The sequence below is a fragment of the Dromiciops gliroides genome, chromosome 2 (genome assembly GCF_019393635.1).
Source record: "Dromiciops gliroides isolate mDroGli1 chromosome 2, mDroGli1.pri, whole genome shotgun sequence".
Lineage (NCBI taxonomy): Eukaryota > Metazoa > Chordata > Mammalia > Microbiotheria > Microbiotheriidae > Dromiciops > Dromiciops gliroides.
The window spans coordinates 637,536,552-637,562,053 of record NC_057862.1 but is presented as its reverse complement, the minus strand read 5'-3'; the positions used below and the strand labels follow the sequence as shown (position 1 = coordinate 637,562,053).

At 44.4% G+C, this 25,502-nt stretch overlaps 1 protein-coding gene across 1 annotated transcript in view; it reads left to right on the top strand.

Annotated features, from left to right (window-relative positions):
• The window catches only part of ATP6V0D1 (ATPase H+ transporting V0 subunit d1), a 108,098-nt gene that overhangs the window by 45,454 nt on the left and 37,142 nt on the right, over positions 1-25,502 (top strand). Inside the window, 2 exon segments of the mRNA XM_043985859.1 lie at positions 15,971-16,114; positions 16,117-16,141. Coding sequence (XP_043841794.1) covers positions 15,971-16,114; positions 16,117-16,141 — 169 coding nt within the window.

Genomic DNA, 25,502 nt, shown 5'->3' with positions numbered 1-25,502 from the left:
TTTATCAGAGCTCTGGTCATTATGTCTTTACTGTTGGTTCCTCTAGGAGACCACATGCTGTTCATCTGGGTTAAGTACTGAGTCCATAATCGCCTCTGAGCATCAGGCCTAGCTCCAAGGCCTAGATTCTAAGTCCATACTCCCAGCCCCGCTGGCCTACCTCAGAATTCTGGGCATTGAGTCCATAATCCCAGTCTACCCTTGTTCATAGTTCCTCTCCTGGTCACTTGTTATAGATTGAATTTGCAGTCTTGGGCTGGAAAGACATATTACCATAATTTCTCCTTTGAATTTCTTTTTAGGGAAATCAGTACTAGGTTTGGCATTCTTCTTAGATCATTGTTGGAGGACTTGTAAGGGGAGCTAGGCTGTGTTGCTTCCTCCTACTTCATCATCTTGGCTGGTCATGGATTATTTTACAGTTTAAAAGCGCTTTCTTAACACTTCTGTGAGATAGGTGATGTAAGTATTATTATCTCTGTTTACAGGTGAGAAAAGGGAAGCTCAGAGAGATAAAACTACTTGCCTAAGATCACAGCTAATGAATGACCGCAGTTCACATCTTCTCAGTTAAAAATCTCACTTTGTACAGGCTGTCTTTCCCAATCTCTCTTAATTTAGGTCCCTTCTGTTGATTATTTTCAATTTATCTTGTATATGCCTTGTTTGTACATAGTTATTTGCATATTATCCCTCCCCTTCTTCCCTCTACCCACCCCACATTAGATTGTGAGCTCCTTACCAACAAGGACTTTTAAAAAATTCATTGTAATTGTATTTTTAGTTTTGAATTCTCTCTCCATCCTTTCACTTCCTCCTCTCCCCCATTGAGAAGACAAGAAAAACCCATTACGAATATGTATAGTCATACAAAACATGTTCCTATATTAGCCATGTCAAGGAAGGAAGGAGAAAAAGAGAAGAAAATATAATTCAGTTTGCATTTTGAGTCTATCAGCTCTCAATTTGGAGTTGCATATAGCATGTTTTGTCTTGAGTCCTTTGGTATTGTGGTTGGTCATTGTATTGATTACAGTTACTAAGTCTTTCAAAGTTAATTATCTTTACAATATTGTTATTACTGTATGAGTGGTTCTCTTGGTTCTGCTAACTCTACATTAATCAGTTCATACAAGTCTTTACAGATTTTTCTGATCATCCCCTTCATCATTTCTTACAGTGCAGAAGTATTCTAGCACATTTATATACCATAGCTTGTTTTGCCATTCCCCAATTAATGGGCTTCCCCTTGGTTTCCAGTTTTGTACACATGGGTCCTTTTCCCCTTTTTAATGTCATTTGAGATATAAACCTAGTATCAGTATTGTTGGGTCAAAGGGGATACATGATTTAATGGCTTTTTGGGCAGTGTCCCAAATTGCTTTCCAGAGTAGTTGGAGCAGTTCACAGCTCCACCAGTAATGCATTAGTGCTGTTTTCCCACAGCTCCACAAGGATTTGTCATCTTAGTCAATCTCATAGGTGTGAAATGGTTGTTTTAATTTACATTTCTAATTATTAGTGATTTCAAGCATTTTTTCATATGGCTATTGATAGCTTTAATTCCTTTCTCTGAAAACTGCCTTTTCATATGCTTTGGCCCTTTACTAATTGGTTCTTTTTCTTATAAATTTGACTCCTTTTCCTATACATCTTGGAAATGAGATTTTTATCAGAGAAACTTCCCTACAAAGTTTTTTTTTCTCTTAGTTTTCTGCTTTTCTTCTACTTTTAACTGCATTGGTTTTGTTTGTGCAAACATTTTAAAATTTTAACTAGTCAAAAGTTTCCATTTTAGCTCCTGCAAACCTCTCCATCTCTTAGTCATAAACTCTTCCCCCATCCATATATCTGACAGATCATTTCTTTCATATTCCCCTAATTTGCTTATCACCCTTTATGTTTAAATTATGTACCTGTTTTGAGCTTATCTTGGTATACAGTGTGAGATGTTGGACTGTACTTAGTTTTTGTTAGACTGCTTTCTAGTTTTCCTAACAGGTTTTAATTTAGTGAGCTCTTTCCCCAATATTTGAGATCTTTGGGTTTATCAAATACTAGATTACTGGGCTCATTTGCTTCTGTATATGGTATACCTAATCTTTTCCACCAATCAACTTCTGTGTTTCTTACCCAGAACCAAAATGTTTTGACAATTACAGATTTGAAGTCTCTTGAAACTGGGTACTAGTAGACCCTCTTCCTTCCTTCCTTTTTTTCTTTTTAGCTTTATAAAATAATTCTTTGGTAGCTTGCTTTGGTAAGTAAATTTAGTTAAGTAATGTAATTTTTTTATATTGGCTCAGATTACCTATACACAATTAACATTTCTCCAGTTATTTAGTTCTGTGTTTATTTATATCAGGAGTGTTTTGTAATTATGTTCATAGAATTCCTGTGTATATTTTGGCAGGTGGATTTTATACTATCTGTAGTGATTTTAAATGACAGTCATATCCTCCACTAAAGTGATAGTTTTGCTTCCTCTTTGCCTGTGCTTATTCCTTTAATTTCTTTTCTTGTCTCATTGTTATAGCTAACATTTTTAGTATAATATTGAATTATAATAGTGATAATGGACAGCCTTGCTGCTTCACCTCTGATTTTATTGGAAAAGCTCATGTCTTATTTCAGTACAAATAATGCCTGTTTTCGCTTTTAGGTAGATTCTACTTATTATTTTAAGGAAAACTGTGTTTATTTTATTTTATTTTTTGGCGGGGCAATGAGGGTTTAAGTGACTTGCCCAGGGTCACACAGCTAGTAAGTGTCACATGTCCGAGGCCGGATTTGAACTCAGGTCCTCCTGAATCCAGGGGCTAGTGCTTTATCCACTGCACCACCTAGCTGCCCCTCACTGATTTTCTTTTTTGTTTGTTTTTGCACAGCAGTGAGGGTTAAGTGACTTGCCCAGGGTAACACAGCTGGTAGGTGTCAAGTGTCTGAGGCTGGATTTGAACTCAGGTACTCCTGACTCCAGGGCCAGTGCTCTATCCACTGTGTCACCTAGCTGCCCCTCCCCTGTTCTTTTAATCTAGGAAATTTTATATTTTTGAAAGTATTCGTCCATTTCATTTAGATTTTGAGTTTTATTGTCAATATAGTTGGGCAAAATGGCTTCTAATAGTTGGTTTATTCCATCTTCATTATTTTTAATTCAACTTTTAAATTTTTTTTAATGAATAATATTTTATTTTTTCCCCAATTACATGTAAAAACTATTCAAAATTCAATTTTGTTACTGATGATTTGGGTTTCTTTTCATTCTTTTTCTTAATCAAATTAGTTAATAACTTCTCTTTTATTTTTTTTAAACTTCTTCACTTCTTTTCTCTTTAATTTCTTTACTTCTTATTTGCCTTTTGGACAAGATGTATTTCTATACCCAGTTGTGTGTATGTGTATTCTTCCCTTCTTTAACTAATTCATATGAGAATGAGATTCAAGTGTCATCCATCCCCTCACCATCACTGATCCCTCCTTGTATAAATTCCTTTTTGTGTGTATCTTTTATGTGAGATAATTTTTCCCTAATCTTTCTTTCCCATTCTCCTTTTCCCAGTGCATTCCTCTTCCTCACCCATTCCATTATACTTATAAGATAATCCAAACACAACAGAATCACATGGGGACCCTCTGTCTAATTAGATTCCTATGACTCCTGATGGTGATAAAGTTCTGAGGGGCTAAATGTATTACATCTCTTCATATAAGAATGTAAATAGTTTAGCTTTGTTAGTCTCATTATTTCTCACTCATGTTTATCTTTTTATGCTTCTCTTTATTCCTTTGTTTGTATGTTGGATTTTTTTACTCAGAAATTCTTGGAAGCCTTCTTTTCCTTTAAAGATCCATTTTCTCTCCTATATAGTTATACTCAGTTTTGATGGATATTCTTGGTTGTAAACTTCAGTCCTTTGCCTTCTATAATATATTCCAAGCTCTCTCCTCTTTTATAATGTTGGCTACTAAGTCTTGTATGATTCTTATTGTAGCTCCTTGTTGCTTGAATTCTTTTCTTTCTGGTTGTTTACAGTACTTTTTCCTTGACCTGGGAGCTCTGGATTTTGGCTTTAATATCATAATAAATTTAATATCCTGGGAGTTTTAATTTTGGGTTTTTATTCAGGAGGTGACTAATGGCTTTTTTCACTGTCTACTTTGCCCTTTGGTTCTAAGAGCTAGCTGGACACTTTTATGGTTTTTTGAAATATGATGTCTAGGTTCTTTTTTCATCATAGCTTTTGGTAGTCCAATAATTCTTAAAATATCTCTCCTCAGTCTGTTTTCAAAGTGAGTTGTTTTTCTTGTGAGATATTTCACATTTTCTTCTATATTTTGACTTTAATTATTTCCTAATATCTCATGGAGTCATTGGCTTTCATTTGGCCAATTCTAATTTTCAAGGCATTATTTTCCAAGCAATTAATTCTTGTTTTTATATATTTCTTCTCTAACTCTTACTTCTCTTCCCATTCTTTTCATTATTGCTCTTATTTGTTTTGTTTTTTTAATTACTTTTAAGCTCCTTTAACTCTTCTAGAAATTCTTATTGAACTTGGTTCTGAGTTGCATTTATCTTTGAGACTTTGCTTATAGATTTTTTTTTTTGAGTCATTCTCTTCTCTGTCTCTTGAGCTTCCTTAAGTAAGGGCCCTTTACCAAGACTTGGGGCTGGCAAGAGAGACCTTAGTAGTTGTAGTTATTCCCAGCTTGGAAAGAGAGGAAGTGAGCAGGGGATCAGGACTGGAGGGCCTTTGCAACCAGCACAAGTCTTGCCTGAGGGTTCTTTCTCAAAGAAATGAGAACTCTTGAGGAAAGGCTAAAGGGGTTTGGATTGTCTTCTGTGAAAGAAGACTAAAGGGCTTAATGAAGAATTTCAAGCCTGAAGAGTTATTGTCTTCTCTCTCCTAAGGACAGAAGAAGAATATAGGCAGTTCTGTTATTAGGTTATAATTAGTATCAGGAAAAGACCACATAAAGTAAATCCTCTAAATGAGGACTAACATTTCATAGTAAATAGAGTATGTTTGCATCTGTGTGTATAAGTTTCATTAAGCGTATTTTACCTAATTCTTAATAACATTTAGTTATAATCACAATTCTGCTTATTCTTAGACAAAATGAATCAAATGTTGATTGCACATAATTTTTTGAAACTATTTTATGATATCAGTATCTGACATCTTTTATTTCATGTTGGTTGGCCTTTTTATCCTTTCATATTCAAATTATTCTCTTTTGGAACTCCTCTTGGAATTCAATCCACTTCCTTGTTCCCATCTACTTCAGTCCTATCCCACTCTACCCCTGACCCCTATAACCACCTCCCCTCTTCCATTCTAATTTACTCTTCCACTGTGTCAAACTTTCTCCCATCTTAAACCACTTTTCTTGCTCCTTCCATCCTTTGGCACTCACTAAGAGCTATTTCCCTATAGAAGACACTGCATTTTGGGCTACCCTTTCAAATAATGAATACATTTTTACTCATTTGTACTTATTCAGTCATTTTCAGTGCTGTCTGACTCTTTTTGACCCTATTTGGCATTTTCTTAGCAGAGATATTGTAACAGTTTGCCATTTTCTTCTCCAGCTCATTTTACAGATGAGGAAACTGAGGCAAACAGGGTGAAGTGACTTGTCCAGTGTAGTACACAGCTAGTAAGTGTCTGAGATCAGATTTGATCTCAGGAACATGAGTCTTCCTGACTCCAGGCCTTATACTCTATTCACTGTGCCACCATTTTTACTCATACTCCAGCATTAATGGTCTAAGTGAGGGAGTTGGACTTCTTCTTATCCTCCATTGCTGCTTCAAGACTCCTTTTCTAAAAGCACACTTGAAATCTCTTATCCTTTGAGATTCATGCAATCCATATTTATCACCCAATCTGGTAGCCATTACCCACCAACTCCTAGGACATTCTCCCTCCTTTGTGAATGAGTTCTGCACCTAGTTCATGGTCTTCCTCTCTCTCAACCTTTGCACTCATTCTACATAATTTCAACATATGCATGAAAGTCCCCTCAAATACTATTACTTTCCAGTTTCTCAGTCTACTCAACTCCCATGACCTACCTCTACTCTACCTCAGCCATACACAGAAATGGTAATATTCTTGATCTTGCTGTTATGTACAAGTGTTCCTGCTTCCATCTTCAGGAAACACTGTAATTTCTTTATTGGCTCATAATCTCTTTTCTTTCCATCTCTCTGTATGTCTTACTTCCCCCAAACCTAAACTCTTCAGGATGAATTGAGTGGCAGCTAGGTGCTGCAGTGGTATAGTGAGTAGATCAATGGGCCTGGAGTCAGGAAGACCCAAGTTCAAATTTGAACTCCATCACTTACCAACTGGCTGACCTTGGTTTAGTCATTTAACCTTGGTTGGCCTGTTTTCTCATATGTAAAATAATGATAATTGTTGTGAGAATCCAATGAGATAATAATTGCATAATGCTTAGCATAGTGCCCACACGTAGTGGTATATAAATGTTAGCCATCATCCTCATCATCTCTACTCCTTCCATTCTTCTGTACTTCTTCCAGACCATCACCCCAGCTCTGACTATCCCCATCTTCCTTTTTTCATTTTTATTAACCCCTAATTGAAACAGTATTTCCTTCAGTTATGAATTTAAAAGGTGTCTATATGTCAGACTGAAAAGGGAGTGCATGACACAATGCCTTGGTGAACCATTTCTTCATCCCTTTACTCTCAACTCCCTAGTTTCCTTGTCCTATCAGCAGTTACCCCTTGCCAAACTTCTATTCACATTCTGCTGAATTACACTGGAGGAAATCAGAGCTGTGATGACCAGGTTCACTATGACATTATACTATCTTACTTGAACCCTCAGCTGCAATGAGGAAGTCCTACCCCTCCCTAATTGATTTCTTTTCCCAACCTCTTTCTCCTAAAGCCTTCCATACCATCCCCCTTCCCTAATCATTCCTTACCACCTCTAGGACCCTAGCAGCTAAGGACCTTACCTTATTCTTCATCCAAAAAATTCAGGCCATTTGTCATGAGGTCCCGATTCTTCTGTCCTCATCTCAGTCCCACTGATTTCACCCCTCATTATCCCTCCCTTAACTCCAGTGTCTGGTGAAGAGGTGGCCCCTTCCCAAGGCCAGCTTCTCTCTATCTTCAGGTACATTTGGTCCTTTCTTCCCCCATAGTTTCCAAAATATTGCCTTGTCACTGTTATTTCTCTCGAATCTTTAGTTTCTTCTTTTTTTAAAAAAATTTTTAATTTTTTTAGTGAGGCAATTGGGGTTAAGTGACTTGTCCAGGGTCACACAGCTAGTAAGTGTTAAGTGTCTGAGGCCAGATTTGAACTCAGGTACTCCTGACTCCAGGGCTGGTGCTCTATCCACTGTGCCACCTAGCTGCCCCCTACCATTCTTTAAAAGAAAAAAAAATCTCCCTTGATCCTACCATGCCCACTAGCTGCATTCCTATATCTCTACTCTTCTCAGCTGAACTTGAAGATGTCTGTACTCTATGCCTCTACTTCATCTCAATCTCACTCTCTTCTAAGCCTTCTACAATCTGGATTCTGACCTCATAATTCAGTTGAAATTGCTCTGTCTAAAGCGATGGATTACCTCCAACGAAAGAACTGATATTGATGGAACAGACTGAAGCATGCTATTTTTACTTTCTTTCAATCAAGTTTTCTTGTACAAAATGACAAATATGGTAATAGTTTACATAATCATACGTGTATAACCCATCTCTGATTATTTGCCACCTCAGGAAGGGGAAGGGGAAGGAGGGAAAGAGGGATGACATTGGAACCCAAAACTATAAATAAAAATGTTTATTACCAAAAAAAAAGCAGTGGATTTCAGGGGCCCTGTGGATAGATTTCAGGAGGTTTATGAACTTTGATAGGAGGGGGTGAAAACCCACATCTTTATTTTTACTCACCTGGGCACCCTCTACCATATCCAAGATGTTCTTCCTAACATTCACTTCTAAGAATCTCCAAGTTCCTTGAAGACTCTGCTTAAACCCTGCCCCCTTCAGGAGGCCTTTCCTCGTCCCTTTAGCTGTTAATGACTTTCCCATAAAGCCTGCCTTCCTTCTACTCTGTTTTTTGTTTGTTTGTTTTTGGTCTTGGGGGTTTTTTTTGTTTGTTTTGATTTTGGGGGTTGTTGTTGTTGTTGTTGTTGTTGGGCAATGAGGGTTAAGTGACTTGCCCAGGTTCACACAGCTAATAAGTGTCAAGTGTCAGAGGCTGTATTTAAACTCAGGTCCTCCTGAATCCAGGGCCAGTGCTCTAGCCACTGCACCACCTAGCTGCCCCCCCTTCCATCCACTCTGTACGGGTCTTGTATGTTTTTATTAATGTATGTATTGTCTCTCTCACTGAGGGCAGGAGTTGATTTTGCACTCTTTCTTTATATTTCTAGTGCTTAGCACATGGTAAACAATAAACATTTGATTGATCAGCTGATCGTTATGACTTCTGATTTCCTGTACAACCTCCTAGCAAGACAGCATGTTGTTGTAGTGAATAGAGAGTTAACCTCAGAGTCTGGAAAACCCGGGTTCAAGTTCTGTCTGTGACATTGTAGCTTAACCACTGAGTTTTCTAGATCAGAGACCACTTACAGCCAGTTGCTGCTTTGCATTGGTAAAGGGAGTTTCTTCATCATGAATTGTTTGTGCTAATGCAATCATATATCTGGGCCCTAACAAAAATCTCAAAATTTGGGGCATGCTGCTAGTGAGGACCCCTTGCTTATATGCGAACTGATAGTACAATTAAAGATTTGGGCCAGATTACAGGAAGAACTTTTGCTAAGCTATTTCATTGGCGTTGGCATAGTCCATGGTATGGAGAAAGGACCTTCCATGGCGATCTTTGGGAGTAAATGACTCCCATGATATTGATAAGGCTCTGGACTTGGCATCAGGGAAAGCTGGCTTCAAATTTCTCTTCACATTCTAACCAACTGGGTGACCCTGGGTGAGTCCTTGCCTCTATCTCTAGTTTTATATAGCTACAAAATGAGAAGGTTGGCCTTGATGGTCTTCCAGCCTGAATCTGTTACTCTGTGATTTTCACTGACCCCGTTCCTTCCCCCTCCTTTCCTCACCCCCCCCTTCTTATCTTTGGGTATGTTAAACGGGATTAGAACAGAGATGCGTTCAAAAACAGGAACTGAGGTCCCTGTTGTCCCTGGGATCCTGTCCGAACCAGAATCGCTGACTTTGCTGCAGTCTTAAGCATGTTTGAGATTCTTTGTGTCACCAAAACTCTCTGCCAACTTGGTGTCTGTTATCGCCGGGCTGTTGAGGCATCATGCCCAGCCTGGCATGTTGTCATCCTAACCGTCCCAGAACCCAGCCCCAGGTTACCAAGCTCTGTGCATCCTGATAGCCTTCTGGGTTCCAAGTGGGATTCCAAGCTGCCCCTGTATAGCCACGGGGGGGGGGGGGAACCTGAGTAGTAGCACCATGTGGCTGGGTCTCCCACGAAGCCCACAATGAGTTCCAGACTTCCCCTCCTCCCAGAGCTCTTGGATCTCTCCCCATTAGCCCAGTCACATAGCCCTCCTCATGCAGAATAGGACTCTGCAGGAGTCCCTCTGAGGAGGAGCCGCTCAAATCCAGTAGAGAATGCAGCCTGGTGGAGCAACCTGGACCCTCAGGCTCCCCCAGCCTCCCCCAGCCTCCGTGCTCCAAGGGCTGCAGTGTCAATCAAAAGGGAAGATGCTAAGTTGTTCTCTTGCCTTGTCCCTGGGTGGCTGGCTTTCTAGAGCAAGGTCACAGCTAGTTCAGAATCCCTGTGTGGTCTCTGGCTGGCTGTCCTCGACTGTGGAAAGCCACCCCCGAGAACACGCAGAGGGCTTAGCTGGCCCTGGCTCTGAGAGTCACATTCCCCAGACCCCTCTTTGGGTCGCCTTAATGCCTGCTAAGCTGTCGCCTCTCTTCAGTTCATGGGGAGAAATGGGACCATGCCAGGGAGAATGGTCTGGAAAGGCCCCTCCACAGCTCCCCCAGTGGCTTTTTAAAATTAATTTCCTGGTAACAAAAACTTCTCGGGCTTTTAGAGTGATTCTCGGCAAAGTCCCTTTGGATTTCCTTTGCTCCAAGTAGAAACCACGAGGCAGATCCCATCCCCATCCCTTATTCCAGAAAGTCTTGGCACTGCAAGCTTCAGAATGTTCAGTGTCAGCACAGCCTTTCAGTCAACAGAAGCATTTATGAAATACCTACTGCATGCATACCTAATACTGAGCCAGATGTCATGGGGGGAGGCAAGAGAACCCTGCCCTTATGGAATTTAGTGCCGACCAGGGACCCGGGGTAAGGTAGAATACGGGCTTTGTTATCATTCCCTCATTTCAGCCTCACTTGGGGAGCCCCAGAAGGGGAGGCATCTGTCTCCAGGTCTGCTGGGGAGGTTAGGGCTGTGCTGCAGAGGTTTTGCCTACTGCACCATCCTGCCTGGATACAGGTTCCCAAGGTGCCCAGCTCCCCTCCCCATGTGCCAACTCTATCTGCAGTCAGATGCTTCAGAGTCGGGGGAGGGGTTGTGCTTTCTAAGCTCAGAAAAACCTGGGAAAAGAGGAAGTACAGGAACTACAAGTAGAGACCATTTGTACCCATTCAGTAGCCCAATTGTCTCCTCCTGGGTCAAGGCTTAGATTCATCATAGTAATGTGCAAGCTCAAAGGGTACCTGGAGAACATAGTCTGTCCAACCTCCACATTTTACAGGTGAGGAAACTGAATTCCAGAAATTAGCAAGTCTTTGCCAAAGGGAAGTCTGTAGAAAGTGTAAATGTAAAAAAGTTTGTAGTAAGTGTAAGTATAAGTAAGTTTGTAATAAGTGTAAGTGTGAGTTTGTAGTAAGTATAAGTATAAGTAAGTTTGTAATAAGTGTAAGTGTGAGTTTGTAGTAAGTTTAAGTATAAGTTTGTAAGTGTAAATAAGTTTGTAGTAAGTGTAAGTATAAGTAAGTTTGTAGTAAGTATCTGCTACCTGCCTTCAGAACAGAGCTCAGTGGGACTGATTCTTGGTTTCCATCTGCTTCTCACTGTAATCAGAGATGATAAATCTTGCTATACCCAGAAAATCGGGTATTCATTGAGTGACTATTATGAGCAATTTTGTGCTGAATACTGTGGGACATAAGAGAAAAAACATAATCCCTGCCTCCAAAGAGTTCACGTGAAATTTAGCTACATGAAAGCAATAAATGAAAGAACAATAAAATATGTATCCAAACCAATCCAGTGTGTGGTTCTAGCAAACAGCTCTTGGATGTCAGGAAGGGGAGAGGATACACTGTGATCTGGAATAGTCAGGAAAGACTTCTTCAAATAGGTGGGATCAGATTGTTGAGCAAGAGTGAGCACAGAGGCAGGAATGGGAGTAGGGTCATGGGATGGCAAGGAGACTGATCTGATTAGAACAGAAAGTCTTTGTTTAAGAAGTTGTGGAGGGACAGCTAGGTGGTACAGTGGGAACACCAGCCCTGGAGTCAGGAGGACCTGAATTCAAATCCGGCCTCAGACACTTAATACTTACTAGCTGTGTGACCCTAGGCAAGTCACTTAACCCCAATTGCCTCACCAAAAAAAAAAAAAAAAAGTTGTGGAAGCAGGGGGCAGCTAGGTGGCTCAGTGGAGAAGCACTGGCCCTGGATTCAGGAGCACCTGAGTTCAAATGTGGCCTCAGACACTTGACACTTACTAGCTGTGTGACCCTGGGCAAGTCACTTAACCCTCATTGCCCTGCAACAAACAAACAAAACAAAACAAAACAAAAAATAGAGGAAGCAAAGGTTGTATGGGTAGTTTGGGATGAGTTTGTGGAGGGGGTCTTGAATCCCAGGTGGAACTTAAAACTCAATACAGTGGGAAATAATAAGCCATTGTAGATCCTTGAGCATCCCCTCAAAACTGTTCCATTAGATTCGATTGAATTAATTAAAGAAACTTCAGAATCATCTGGCCTAAATCCTTTTTTTTCCCCATTTCTTTTTGTTTTGTTTTGTTTTTAGGCAATGGGGGTTAAGTGACTTGCCCATGGTCACACAGCTAGTAAGTGTCAAGTGTCTGAGGCCAGATTTGAACTCAGGTACTCCTGAATCCAGGGCCGGTGCTCTAACCACTGTGCCATCTAGCTGCCCCCTCCCTTTCTTTTTGTAAAACAAGGTATGGAGACCTAGAAAGGGAAAATTAACTTGCCCAGGGTCACAGACGGTATTTAGTAGCAGGGTCTGGATTCGAAGCCGGGTCTTCTGGTGCCAATTCTAACAGTCTTTCCACCGTACCTCACACCCTCTCTGTGTTTAGGACCAGGCCATACCCTCTCTTTGAGAAGTGATACAGTCGGCCTTCTGCTATCAGGATTTCACCTGACACCCCAACAACCTCTGGAAAAAGTTTGTTCTGTTATTAACCATGCCATCATGGCGGGTATAGAGGGAGTAGTCCTAGCCCTAAAGATAAGCTATCACTGTTGGTTTTTATCACTGCAGCGACTGTGATGGACAAAATCCGTAGGCTTGGGCTGGCAGCTGTCAGGCTAGCTTGGATTATAGTGCCAGACAAGAGAACCTGGCCATTCTTATCTTCAATTTTTATCCACCATGACTCTCAGCTCTGGGCTTCCCCCTACAGGGAAGGTGCTGACTTCAGGTGTCAGGATGGGGAAAATTCTTGGATTTTAAATATCATAGCAAGCTTGAAGGGACCTTAGCAATCAACTTACAGAAGGAAGCACCCCAGAGAAGGAAAAGAGCCTAAGGGCAGAACTAGGAACACTGGGTGGAAGTTACCAGGATGTTTGCTGATTTAAATTGTACTTGTCCTTATGTCAGTTGCCTAATAATTAGAGCTATGCAAAAATAGAAGGGGCTGACATGGGAGGTGGGGGCTTCCTCCTCATTGGAGCTCTTGCAGCAAAGGCAGGATGACCACTTGCTGACCGTGTTGTTGTAAGCATTTTTTAGCTACCACCCAGTTGGACTAGATGGCTGCTGAGGCCTCAACTAGCTCTGAAATTCTGGGATTCTTTGACTTGTTCAAAGTCCTAGGGAGAGCCAGGTTCCACTCTAGGCCCTTTGACCTTAAAACCAGGCTTCTTCCCTTACACCACGCTGCCACTTGTAGATTCTCCTTTCATGACTGTCTCCCAGGGCTTTGGCCTTTCTTGACCCGACGTCCGAACAAGTAGGGATAGAACTTTCTGCAGCTTTCCTACATCTTGACCAAATCTTCCCTAGGCCAAGTCCTCCCCAGGGAGCAAATTTAGGCTTAGAAATGTCTGAGCTAAGGAGCTGTCCTGCTCATCTCTAGTCGATTTTGCCTTTGGTATATTAAATATTTGATATATTGGTATATCAATCAAGGCACATCCAGAATGTATTACTTGCTTTGTTTTTAATTGTAGAGACCACTAACAAATGATCAGATAGTCAAAGTCCCTTAATATATCCGAGCAACTAGGGGGTCAGGGGATAGAGTAGACTTGGAGTCAGGACATAGAAGTCCAAACCCTGCCTCAAGCATTTACTGGCTGTGTGACTTTGGTCAAGTCACTTAACTTCTCTTAGCTTCAATTTCCTCATCTGTAAAATGGGGATATTGCAGTGGATAAAGCACTGGCCCTGGATTCAGGAGGACCTGAGTTCAAATCTGACTTCATACACTTGACACTTACTAGCTGTGTGACCTTGGGCAAGTCACTTAACCCTCATTGCCCCGGGAAAAAAAATGGGGATAATAATAGCACCTACTTAACATATCTTGACAACTAAGTAGTGCAGTGGACAGAATGCTGGGCCTGGAGTCACAAAGACTTGAGTTCAAATCTGGCCTCAGATACTGACTTAGCTATGTGACCCTGGGCAAGTCACCTACCTTCTGCCCGCCTCAGTTTCTTTAACTGTAAAATCAGAATAATAACAGCACCTGCCTTGCAGGGTTGTTGTGAGGATCAATGAGATCTTATTTGTAAAGTGTTTACCCGTTGCCTGGCACACAGTAAGTAGGTGCTAATATACGTGCTTATTCCCTTTCCCTTCCCCCACCTCACGGAGTTGTGAGGATCAAATGAAAAAACTTATAAAGTGCTTGACAGGGGCAGCTAGGTGTCACAGTGGATAGAGCACCAGTCCTGGATTCAGGAGCACCTGGGTTCAAATCCGGCCTCAGAACCTTGACACTTACTAGCTGTGTGACCCTGGGCAAGTCACTTAACCCCAGTTGCCTCACCAAAATAAATGTTTTTTTTAATAAAATGCTTGATAAAACTTTAAAGACCTATATAAGTGCTAGCTATCATCACCATTATTATATCCTGCTACTATGAGATCCATGTTAAGATCAGTCGCCCTTTTCTTTCCTCTGCTTGAATGACCTGTGGCGTACTCCCATTACAGTGGGAGTTGTGTTTTCCCATCCCTTGTCCTCACCCCAACCTCTCTACCACTTCTAGTCTGCTACCAACTAATTTAATATCATTTTAGTTTAAACTTTTAACTCCTGATCTTAGGTAAAAGAATAAGTTCTTTGGAGTAGGGAGCTGAGTTTGGGTTTTATTTTTCATTTTTGCCCCCATGTCCTCATTGTCTAGCCCAGTGCCTTACAACAAAAGCAGGTGCTTTGATAATGTTTATTTAGTGGAAAGGAGAAAACTTCTGTGTAAGATAATATCATTTTTTTTTCTGTACTTGGGACTTCAGATCCCAGGGTTGTATCTTACCTTGGGTTTGAAGAATGAGAAGAAGGGAAGGGATTGACTTGAGTATCACCTTTGGGAAGTATAGAGAGGTTTGATGACCCATCTATAGGGAAAGATAGAAAGAAACAGGGCAGATTCACACTTAATTCCAGCCCTCATCCTGGCACTAGTGTCTTGGCCCTTGGAGTACAGGGAATAGGGAAACTGTCATGGGGTGCAGACCTCTGCTTTGACTTCTCCCCACCATATTCTAAAACCTGGTTGGGGAATGGGAGGAAGGGGAAAATTTGAAGTAGGTGACTAGAGAGAAGTAATAGAAGTGACCTTCTGCCTAGCCACAGGCTTCAGGAAACTAAAGCTTTGATTGTGAGCTTTTTGAGCAAGAGAAAGGAACTCTGTGTAGTGGCAAGTGCTGTCAGCTCAACAGGTGAGGTATCCCCTTATCTCAAAGCTTCTAATTGTCTCCTCAACCTGTTTTCCCGCCTGCCTCTGACTGGGCTAGGCAGATAAATTATGAGACTCTAACCTCACCCATTGACCGAGAGTTGGAATCTGGGGATCCAGTGGAAGGGGAGCAGGGTAGGTAACCTTGGGCCTTCTAAGTTATTCCCTCTCCCCTCCCCTCAAGCCACCTGCAAAGGGTTGGGGTGGAGCAGTCATATATTCCTGAAATTAAGCTAATTCTATAAGTGAAGGCTCTTATCCAGGAGATAGGCCAGACCTTTCCTATCCAACCTCCTGGAGTGGGCAATGGATTTTAACTGAAGGGGCCTTGTGCTAGGCCTAATTCCTTTGGCTATTCTGTACTTGCATTTGTAGGATCCCTGTGGCATCCTAGTCCCACATACTCTAAGATGTGAGAGCTTTGGGGGGGAGGAAAGGAAGGTCAAGGGTGCTGATGGAACTTCAGGAGGATTGTTCTTTGGGAATAGTAGGTCTGAGTCTTGTGGCAAGGACAATGTGGTGAAACAAGAACTTCCTGGGAGTCAGAAGACCTGGATTCTAGGCTCAGTTTAGGTGTCGTGTGATTTTTTGGAGAAGTCACCTAATTCTTTATCAAATGTAAGATTTGGACTTGCACTCATAAGATACCAAATGTTACCATTTTACTAGCCAGGAACTATGCCTTGGGGTTGGAACAAGACAGTAAAGAGATTTGAGTAAGGACTAATGTTGATAGGTGAGATAGCGGGCCTCCTCTGACATGTCCTTCTTTTCTTCCCTCCTTCCCGTACCTACCCCTTTGGGTTCTAGATCTGAAACTACACCTCCAGAGCACAGACTATGGGAACTTCCTGGCGAATGAAGCATCTCCACTCACTGTGTCAGTCATTGATGACAAACTCAAGGAGAAGATGGTGGTAGAGTTCCGCCACATGAGAAATCACGCCTATGAACCACTGCCAGCTTCCTGGACTTCATCACGTAAGGATTAGATCCCTCCCCCTAAGTTTGTAGGGAGCTCGGACCTCGCTACATGTTGGTGTGGAGTGACCCACAGAGCTTGGGTTACCCTGATGTACTCGAAGGCAGCCGAACTAGTTAGAGATGGGGGTGGTATCATGGAGCACCAGCTTCCAGCCCCAACTCATGCTTCCTGGCTGTGTGATTTTCAATAAATGACTGTGCTGCTGTGGCCCTGTGACCTTCTAAGTCCTGTCTCAGCCAGAACCCCCTGGCTGCTTTGAAAAGAGATGTTCCTTGTCTTAGTATGGACTTTCTCACTCCATCCAGAGCTTGAAAAGCAACCTGCCTGCCTCTTGGCTATGATTCTCCAGCCAAAAGGAACTATAACCCTCATGGGGATGTGGGGAGGGAGGGGGGAGAGGGTGGAGAAGCTGAGTGGCCTTGTAGTCAGACATGTGGCTTTCTAGCTTTTATGAGTGTGCTCTGAGTTAAGAGAACAGGTGGAGAGGGTGAGACCAGTTCTGATGGTTCCTTATAACCCTGGTCTATTAGGACACTGGTCATTCCAGGAGCTGTGTTTGATTCTCTTCTGTTCCCTAGTTACCTTTAAAAATACTCCAGTGCCCTGGGCCTGTGTGGCAAACAGGTGTGCCCCAGAGATAGCAGCCCATTCCCTAGGAGGCCTTGCAAGGGAACATGGGCTGCATGCCTGTTACTGGGCTTCAGCTTCCTGTCCCTAGTGCTTCTCACCCCTCCCTCCCTCTCCCACAGGGAGTGGCCACTTACACAAGCTCTGGAGCAACAAGAGCTTTGTCCTCCAGAACCCAGAGCAGGACACCTGAGCCAGCCCTGGAAACCAGCTTTAGGTTGGATGGGTCTGGTCCTTGCAGTGAGAGAGCTGGAAGCAGCCGGCCCATTTCACTCTGCCCTGGATGCCCTCCCTGGGGCGGGATCTTTTCCTGGAACAGAGAGGGCTTAGAGATTTGAGCTTGTTCCTTCCCAAACTCCCCTCTTGCTCCTTGGATCCCTGCCTTCCCCAGGGGTCTGAGGGCCAAGGAGCATCCCCTCCTCTGACTAAAGGAGTTAGGTGACAATACCCACAGAACGCCACCTAAAAAACCTCAACCCCAAGCTCCCAGGGCAAACGTTCTGGGCCCATTTACGGTGCGGAGTGCCCTCATCTGGCCTTTGACATATGATTGGATGGCTTCCATGGGGATGGAGGATGGGAAAAGGATGAAAGCATGGGGAGAGGAGAAAATCAAGCTGATCCACTACCCCCAGAGAAGGCCCTCGACCCCCTTCACTCTCTCTGTTAATAGAACGGGGGTGAATGGTTTGTACGATTTCTCTTTACAATCAAAGTGACTTGCTGGGGGCTTGGAAGGAACACAGCAGGAATGGAAGCAGACCTCTTCTCCCCTGCTTTCCTTCAGTTCCTTTTGATGACGGCTTTCTGCTAATCAATAGGAATCTATAGAGTTTCAGCTGGACTCCTGTCCCTCAGTTCCCTGGTCCATTCTGCTGGTAGCTACTGAATCCTTTGCCTTTGTCCCTTTTGCTGTTCTTAAGCCTAAGTCTTTATGTAGTCCTGTGTTTGCAAGGCCTTTGGGGTCGTTTCCTGGGTAATCTTCCCACAAGGTTTATGGAGTCAATTAAAAGAGACTCAGGAAACCTGCCTGAGACTTGAGATAAGGCCAATGTTCAGAGTCTCTTTGCTTGATTCTTGTCCTCATCTTCCCTTCCGGGTCTCTTCAGAGGGTCTGTGCCCCTCAGGACCTTTCCCCACTGATCCAGCTTCATCGTAAGCAACGTTTCTGGTTTGGAAGACCAGGCATTCCCCTGAGGATCTAGGGGCTGCTCCTGGCCTTCTCGGTGGGCCAGAGCTGCCTCTCCGTGTTGAGGAGCAGCCCTTCCAAGGGCCAGCTCCTTCCTTCTGTGATGAGTTTTGTACCTGTGGAGAAGGGCACAGGTTGTGAAATAGAAACCAGAACACAAGCAAGCGACTGTTTGGTGGTGGGACGTTGTGGTGGTTGGCCTGAGGGCAGTAGTGGGAATTAAATGTACTCCCAGTGGCAAAACCCACTTCCTTCATCAGCGGGGATATATAGCAACTTAGGAGAAAGAAGAGTGTTCTGCTTGGGCTCAGCACTCCCTTCCACTCCTCCTGGTGCACTCTCAGATGAAGTGTTTGGCCTCCTGCGTAGTTTGCCCTGGGGGATAGAACTCTCTGTCCTGATTTCTTCCCCAGCTGCTTGTTGAATTATGTCTCTGCTACAATCTTTGCCTGTTTTGAGCATCAGCCCAAAGTGAGGCTAGAAGGAGTGAGAACGGCTTGAGCTGGCCCCCCGCGGGGGGGGGGGGGGGGGACTAATGGGGCTGGAGAAAAGGATCCTGTGGCCACTGTGGTGACTGGCTCCAAATCTCCTCCCTGAGAGCTTGATGCAGGAAATAAAACAAGAGCAGACTGGCATCAAGGGGCCAGAGTGTTGGCTCCACTGTAGCTAGATGTGTGACTCGAAACAAGTCACATTAGCACCTCTGAGCCTCAGTTTCCTTATCTGTCTGAACAGGTATCCCACCATCTTTCTTTCTTCTTTTTTTTTTTTTTTTTTTGTGGAACAAAGGGGATTAAGTGACTTGCCCAGGGTCACACAGCTATTTTTTGTTTTGTTTTTGTTTTGTGGGGCAATGGGGGTAAGTGACTTGCCCAGGGTCACACAGCTAGTAAGTGTCAAGTGTCTGAGGCCGGATTTGAACTCAGGTCCTCCTGAATCCAGGCCGGTGTTTTATCCACTGTGCCACCTAGCTGCCCCGATCCCATCATCTTTAAGAAGAATAGGCTACAGGGGCAGCTAGGTGGCACAATGGATAAAAACACCGGCCCTGGATTCAGGAGGACCTGAGTTCAAATCTGGCCTCAGACACTTAACCCTTACTAGCTGTGTGACCCTGGGCAAGTCACTTAACCCAATTTGCCTCACTAAAAAAAAAAAAAAAAAAGAAGAAGAAAATAGGCTACAGGGCCAGGAAGAGGTCCAGTTCAACACGTTCGTGTTTTAGGTAGAGAAACAGGTCAGTGAGGGGAAGGAGGTAACAAATAGCAGGGTCTTCTGAGTTTCAAAGCCTGTGTAATTTCTGCTACAGAATGTTATTCCTTCTTACTCTACAGTATCACGTATGGAACAAATTGAGAAAAGGGTTGTGAAAGCACTTTGAAAAATGTTACATGCTGATACAACCCTTGGGCATCTAGGGGCACAGTGGGTAGAGTGCCAGGGCTACAGTCAGGAAGACTCCGCTTCATGAGTTCAAATCTGAACTCAGAGACCTACTAGCCACATCACCCTGGGCAAGTTCACTTAACCCTGTTTGACCCAGTTTCCTCATCTTTCAGGTGAACTGGAGAAGAAATGACAAATCAGTTTGCCAAGAAAAACCCAAATGGGATCATGAAGAATCAGACATGACCCAACAGGACAAACCTGGAGATGATAGTGACCTTCCTTCCTGTATTCATATCAGTCTCCTTCTTGGACTTATTCTTGATAAGTCCGTGATCCCCGTGGCGGGAGAGAGATGGGTTTTCTTCCTAGAAGAAGAGGGACATTTGTCAAAAAGAGGTCAGGCAAGGAAAGGTAGCTGGTTCAGGATGGAGAACTGTGGGGGTCGGGGAGCCCAGCAGAGATCCTTGTGACGTTCACCCACTGTTTTTTGTCACCTGCTTTTCCCCATGAGGACTCTTTTCCCAAGGCTCTGGCAGTTAAGAGGGAAGTGGTTGCTTGAAGAAAAAAACCCAAAACAAAACAACCCTAACTCAATCTTAGACCGGTGTGATACAGCTGCCAATAAAGCTAACTCAATCTTGGGTTACATTAATACGAGTGGAGTGTCCTGATCACGGGAAGTGACAGTGTCATTGTACTCTGCACTCAAGACCATGTCTGGAATATCATGTTCAGGTCTGGGTAAAAAGGGACATTGAGAAACCGGAGCACGTCCGAGAATATGGCAACAAGGTCTAGTGAAGGGTCCCGAAATCACAGCACGTGGGGGAACTGAGCCGGCAGGAGAAGAGACTTAGGCAGAGAGAGAGCCACTAGCTTCAGATAGTTGCAGTAGCTGGCTCGTTGAAAAGGCAGTCAGCCTATCCTGAGTCACTCTAAGAAGCAGCATTAGAACCAGTGAGTGGAACTTAAGAAGTGTGGCTCAACAGAAGGAAGAGATTGTGAAGAATGAGAGCTGTCCAGCGAATGAACCTGCTGCTTCAGGGGGGCAGTCAGTCGCGTTTCTCCATGAATGGGAATGTTGGAACAGCAGCTGCTTTGTCTTCCGTCAGGGGCCTCTTACGGGTGCTTGTACTCCAGTTCTCTGTAGATTACAGGGCCACTGGCCACCATTTGGATCTTGGGCACAAGGCATCCCATCTCTGAGCCTCCTTCCTTCATTCAAATGAGAGGGTTGAACCTGCTCCCCTTAGGTAGCTCTTTTAAGGTTCACAAGCCAGTTTGCCTGTGCCATTCTATAAGGTAACTAGTAGGAGCGCTACTGCCCTGATTTTACTGATGAGGAAACCAAACCTCAAAAGGTGTTTTGTTTATAAATGACTTGCCTTTTGGTCACTTAATGGACTGACCTGGGATTTGCACCCCCATACCCCTGACTCCAGACTTCTTATTCTTTCCACTCTGCCATATCTTTTCCTAGACATAGCCCTGAGCCTGCAAACCCTTAACATTCTTTGATACTTTCTTAGATCCCTTGCTTGATGATCTGGTGTTTTCCAGGGCCCTCCTGCCAACAGGGCTATCCATACAAGTTCATTTCCCAAATGCCTTGGCACAGTGGGCATTCTGCTCCCTGCTGTTGCTCTCTGCGGGCTCCGGGGGAAAGCTGTATTCTCAGAAGCCCTTTCAAGTCTCTCTTACCTAAAGCCAAGATCACCAGGCTTTCTAGGTGGCAATTCCTCGGGTCTCCCTTAGGCTCTCTCAAGCCAGAATCCAGCTCCCAGTGGTACCTGTGGGGGCTCAGGCCACAGGGAGGCCATGCTTTAGCAGGATTTCCAGTTCAGTGCCCGGGCCACCTGTGGGCTTTCCTCCCTTTTTTTTTTTCTTTTCCGTACTTAGCCTTTAACTGGCTAGGATCACCCAACAATTGGGCTAGGAAGCCTCCTGTATGTTCCTCAAGTTGCATCTAGTGCCTGCCTGGTCCAACCTGGACAGCCTTCTGCTTTCCCTTCCCTCTCTTCCCTCTTAGCCTCAGAAAAGGATGCAGCACTTGGATTTGGGATCCTGGGCCCTGGATTTGGAGCTGAGCCTTACTATCATTTTGGCCCTGACCAGGTCTTCTCTGGGTCTCAGTTTCTCAGTAAAACAAAGAAACTGAACTAGGTGATCCATCTCTACCATCCTTTCTACCGCCCTTTGCCCCTGATCTAGCTGAACTGTCTGGCCCAGGTTTCAGACCAAATGGCCTGCTCTTCCATGTGACCATCTTGCTCTCAGATGCCTGCCCACTCTCCTGTCCCTTCTGGTCCTGACTGCATCTCTAACCTAGCTCTTCTGTTCTTACCATTCAAAACGAGTATCTTCCTGCCAACCTATGGAGCCAGTGCTTATAGCTGTCATAAATCAAGAGCTGGGAAAAACTTTGGAAGCTTTATCTAATTGAAGCCCATCCTTTTTAGAGATGAGGTTTGAGGCTCAGAAAAATAACAAAGGTTTGTCTGTAGAGCATCAGACCACTAAGTGGATGGTGGATCATATGCTGGCCTTGAGGTCAGGAAGACTCAACACTTACTAGCTGTGTGACCCTGGGCAAGTTGCCTAGCTTTTCTCAGTCTCAGTTTCCTCATCTGTCAAATGAGAATAAGAAAAACACTTAGCTCACAGGGTTTTTGTGAAAATCAACTATGCTACTAAAGTGCTTTGCAAATCTTATAGAGCAATGTCAATTTTAGCCACAAGCTTTTTGTGTTTGATTGTGATGCATTTGCTTCCCCTGACTACCACCCCACCAGGTAGATATGTGCAGATTTATAATACTGTCCATGTGCCAAGAGAAAAGCAAAAGGTCGTTTTTTTTTCAGATGATCAGTCTGGATTTTGCCTCTGACCAGAAGAGCCAACCACATAAGTGAGGCAAAGGCCCTCCCCCTCTTCTTGGTAGGAGTTGAGGTCCCGACTTTTTGTGCAACCCTATGCTAAGCTTCGTGAAGGAGTCACAGGAAATTCAGCTGGAAGCCCAAAGACCTTAGGGCCTACTTGGGAAGAGAAAACAAGTACAGGGAAACACAGAGCAACACACGATGCTGAGTGGCTCAGTCATGTAGTGTAGGAGTTCAGAGAAGGGAGCAATTAGTCACCAGTTTTAGATAATCTTAAGATCTCTTCCAGTTCTAAAACACACTCTGATTCTCAGAAACAATTACTGAACATTACTACCCTGGCAGACCTCTGGAGGCATGCACCTAGCTGCCAGTTGTCATGGGCCTCCTGAGGTTCTGTCAGCACTGGCCACTGGGTGGGGAGCTGAAGAGTCTCCCCCAACTTCCTCCTACAGCCCTCACAGCCTTGGGCTGAAGCAGCAGGGAGTGTCTTTGTCTCACAGTCTGCAGGCCACATTGAGGGCAGCAGCTGGTTTGGGAGCCTCTCTTGCCCTCTCTTGCTCACCAATGGCCGCCCTGTGTAGCACAGCTGAGAACAGTTGGCTTCAGGCACTGTAGGCTGGTGAGTCACCCCCCTCTGACTCCAGAGATGCCCAGAGTGGCCTGGTGTTGCCAAATCAGCCGGGCAGCTTTCCGTCCCAGCAACAAAGTTGCTTGGTCAGCAGATCATCATCTCCCACGCCTCCCCCCCCCTTACATCCCCCACCACACACACCCGGTGACCACAGAATCCAGCCAAGCTGGTGCTAGGAAGCTGAGGGGGAAGTTCTGTCTAAGGAACTTTGGGAAACTGGGGAAGGCACAAGAGGACTGTGTCTGAGAGGACAAGGTCACGCCCTAGGGAGCAGTGGACTGACCGGCCTTGGCTTCCTTTTCTTCCACCACCCTAGGACCTGAATGACAAGGTCTAGAGGAGGGGGTCTTAACCCGAGGCTCATGAACTTGTTTTTTTTAAACACTTTGATAACTTTATTTCAGTATAATTGGTTTCCTTCACAATCCCATGTGGGTTTTGCCATCCATTTCACCAGAGGGGTCCGTGACACATGCAGACACCAGGAACCTTTGTTCTAGAGGACAAAGGGTCAGAAGGAGGGGAAGCCCCAGAGGGCTCAGGTCAGATGGGAGCCCCTGGGCCTGAGCTGCTGAGGGGCCCCATCGGGGAGCCAGCCCGGTCCCTGATGGCCTTGGGCAGCTGTTGCCAAGGCCTAGCCCCTCCACTCTCCCACTGTGGCCATCCACAGAGTGGGGCAGCCAGCTCTGCTCTCCAGGGAGATTCTGATTGCTGTCTTCCAGGACAGGGTGTGGCAGGATTTGCACTCCTTCTCTGGGCCAGGTGCCTCTGTCACTCCTGAGGGTCATGTAGGGTCCCTCCTCCCCACCCTGGATTTGGAATGAATTGCTGTAGGCTGGGATCCCGGATTGGGTTTCCCTCTGCTTCTCTGGCCCCAGGCAGACCCTCTGCCTCCCTGACCACAACAGCTGTTTCCGGGCAGCTTGGCTAGGCTTCTGTGGGAGTCCTGGAGAGCAGGGAAAGTTCAGGGAGGCTCCAGTGACTCATCTCTGCAGCCACTCGGCTGGCTGCTTTGTGTTCACCGGGATGTTCAGTGGGAGCCACGCTCTCTGTTTGAGACCGAGGCCGGACAGCCAGGCAGCCGGGACTTGCCATGTACTCGGCTGAGGTTTAGCAGGGGTTAGAATCAGCAGAGTGCCCAGATCCTCCCTTCTGGTATCTCACAATCTCACCAGTGCTAAGATTAACATGCATGAATCCCTGATAAAAGATAAGTCACATTTATGTAGGGCTTTAAGGTGTGCAAAGTGCTTTCCTCTGAAATCTCTCTGGAAGATAGTGCAGTGTTATTTTCTCCATTTTACAGATCAGAAAACTAAGTCTATAAAAGATTATGAGGGCAGCTAGTGGGCTCAGTGGATAAAGCACCAGCCCTGATTCAGGAGGAACTGAGTTCAAATCTGGCCTCAGACAGTTTGATAACTAGCTGTGTGACCCTGAGCAAGTCACTTAACCCTTATTGCCGGCCCTGTCCCCCCCTCCCCCCCAAAAAAGGTTATGACCCTACATTGACTAGAAATGTCTGAGTCAGCCTTCTGACTCAATCTACCAATCTATTACATCATGCCCTGAGTTCAAACTCTTGCTCAAAGGCTTACTACCCTTGTGACCTTGGACAAGTCATTTTTCTCAGGGCCTGAGTTTTCTCATTTGTAAAATGAAGAGACTAGATTAGATGAGTTTCTAAGGAGTGAATGAATGAAAAGCATTTAGAAAGCACTAACTTTGTGCCGAGCACTGTGTGCTAAGCACTAGGGACACAAATTGTATAAAGCTAGCCTATCAGTGCTCTCAAGGGGAAACTGTAACTGGGGGAGACAGTACGTACAAATAGGTTCCGTGGCAGGGCAGATGGAAGAGCCCAGAAATCCCTGGGGCATATCCAGAGGTCAGAGGGCAAAGCCCAGGCTGATTCTTTAGGTTCCATCAATAGCCCAGATTTTGGGGAGGTTTGCAAGGTGTAGAGGGTATGCCCATGAACCAGAAAAGTCCCTGTGAAATTTATGGGAAAAAAGGCTGGACATGGCAGTACTGACTGAGAAAGAGAGAGACTGACAGAGACTGGTGTCATTAGAGAAAGCTGTTTAGGGAAGGCAAGACTTCAGTTCTTTTATGGCATTGAAATAGGATTTAGCTAAGTAGAAAGGAATAGGGGACCCCAAACAGCTTGGCTGCCTTATCGCTGAGAGGACAAGGGCCACCAAAGTCAGGTGTTTGTGATCCCCACAGACACTGCTAGGAGGCTAACTTATATTCTGCCTATTTTAAAGAAGGGAATAGTGAAGTTTGCAAGGTAAACATAGAGTGCTCAGGGCCTATAAGCAGTTACTGCTGTTCCCCCATCCCCGCCTTCCATCACTGAGGGCCAGGAAGGCTAGAGAATTGGAGTGAACCTAAGAAGGAATCTCCTTTTCACCTGCCAATAACAGAAAGCCCTACCCTTTACCCTTTAAGGGAGCCTGTTCCCTTTTTGGCCATCAGAGGTTTGAAGATAATAATGATGCCTTCTTTTCTAGGCCTTCTTTTCTTTAGAGTAACTCTCCCTGGTGGCTTGAGCCGATCCTGTATAGCCTGGTCAGTCCCCTTGCTATCCTAGTCACCTTTTTCTGGATGTGCTCCAGCTTGTTAGCATCCTTCTC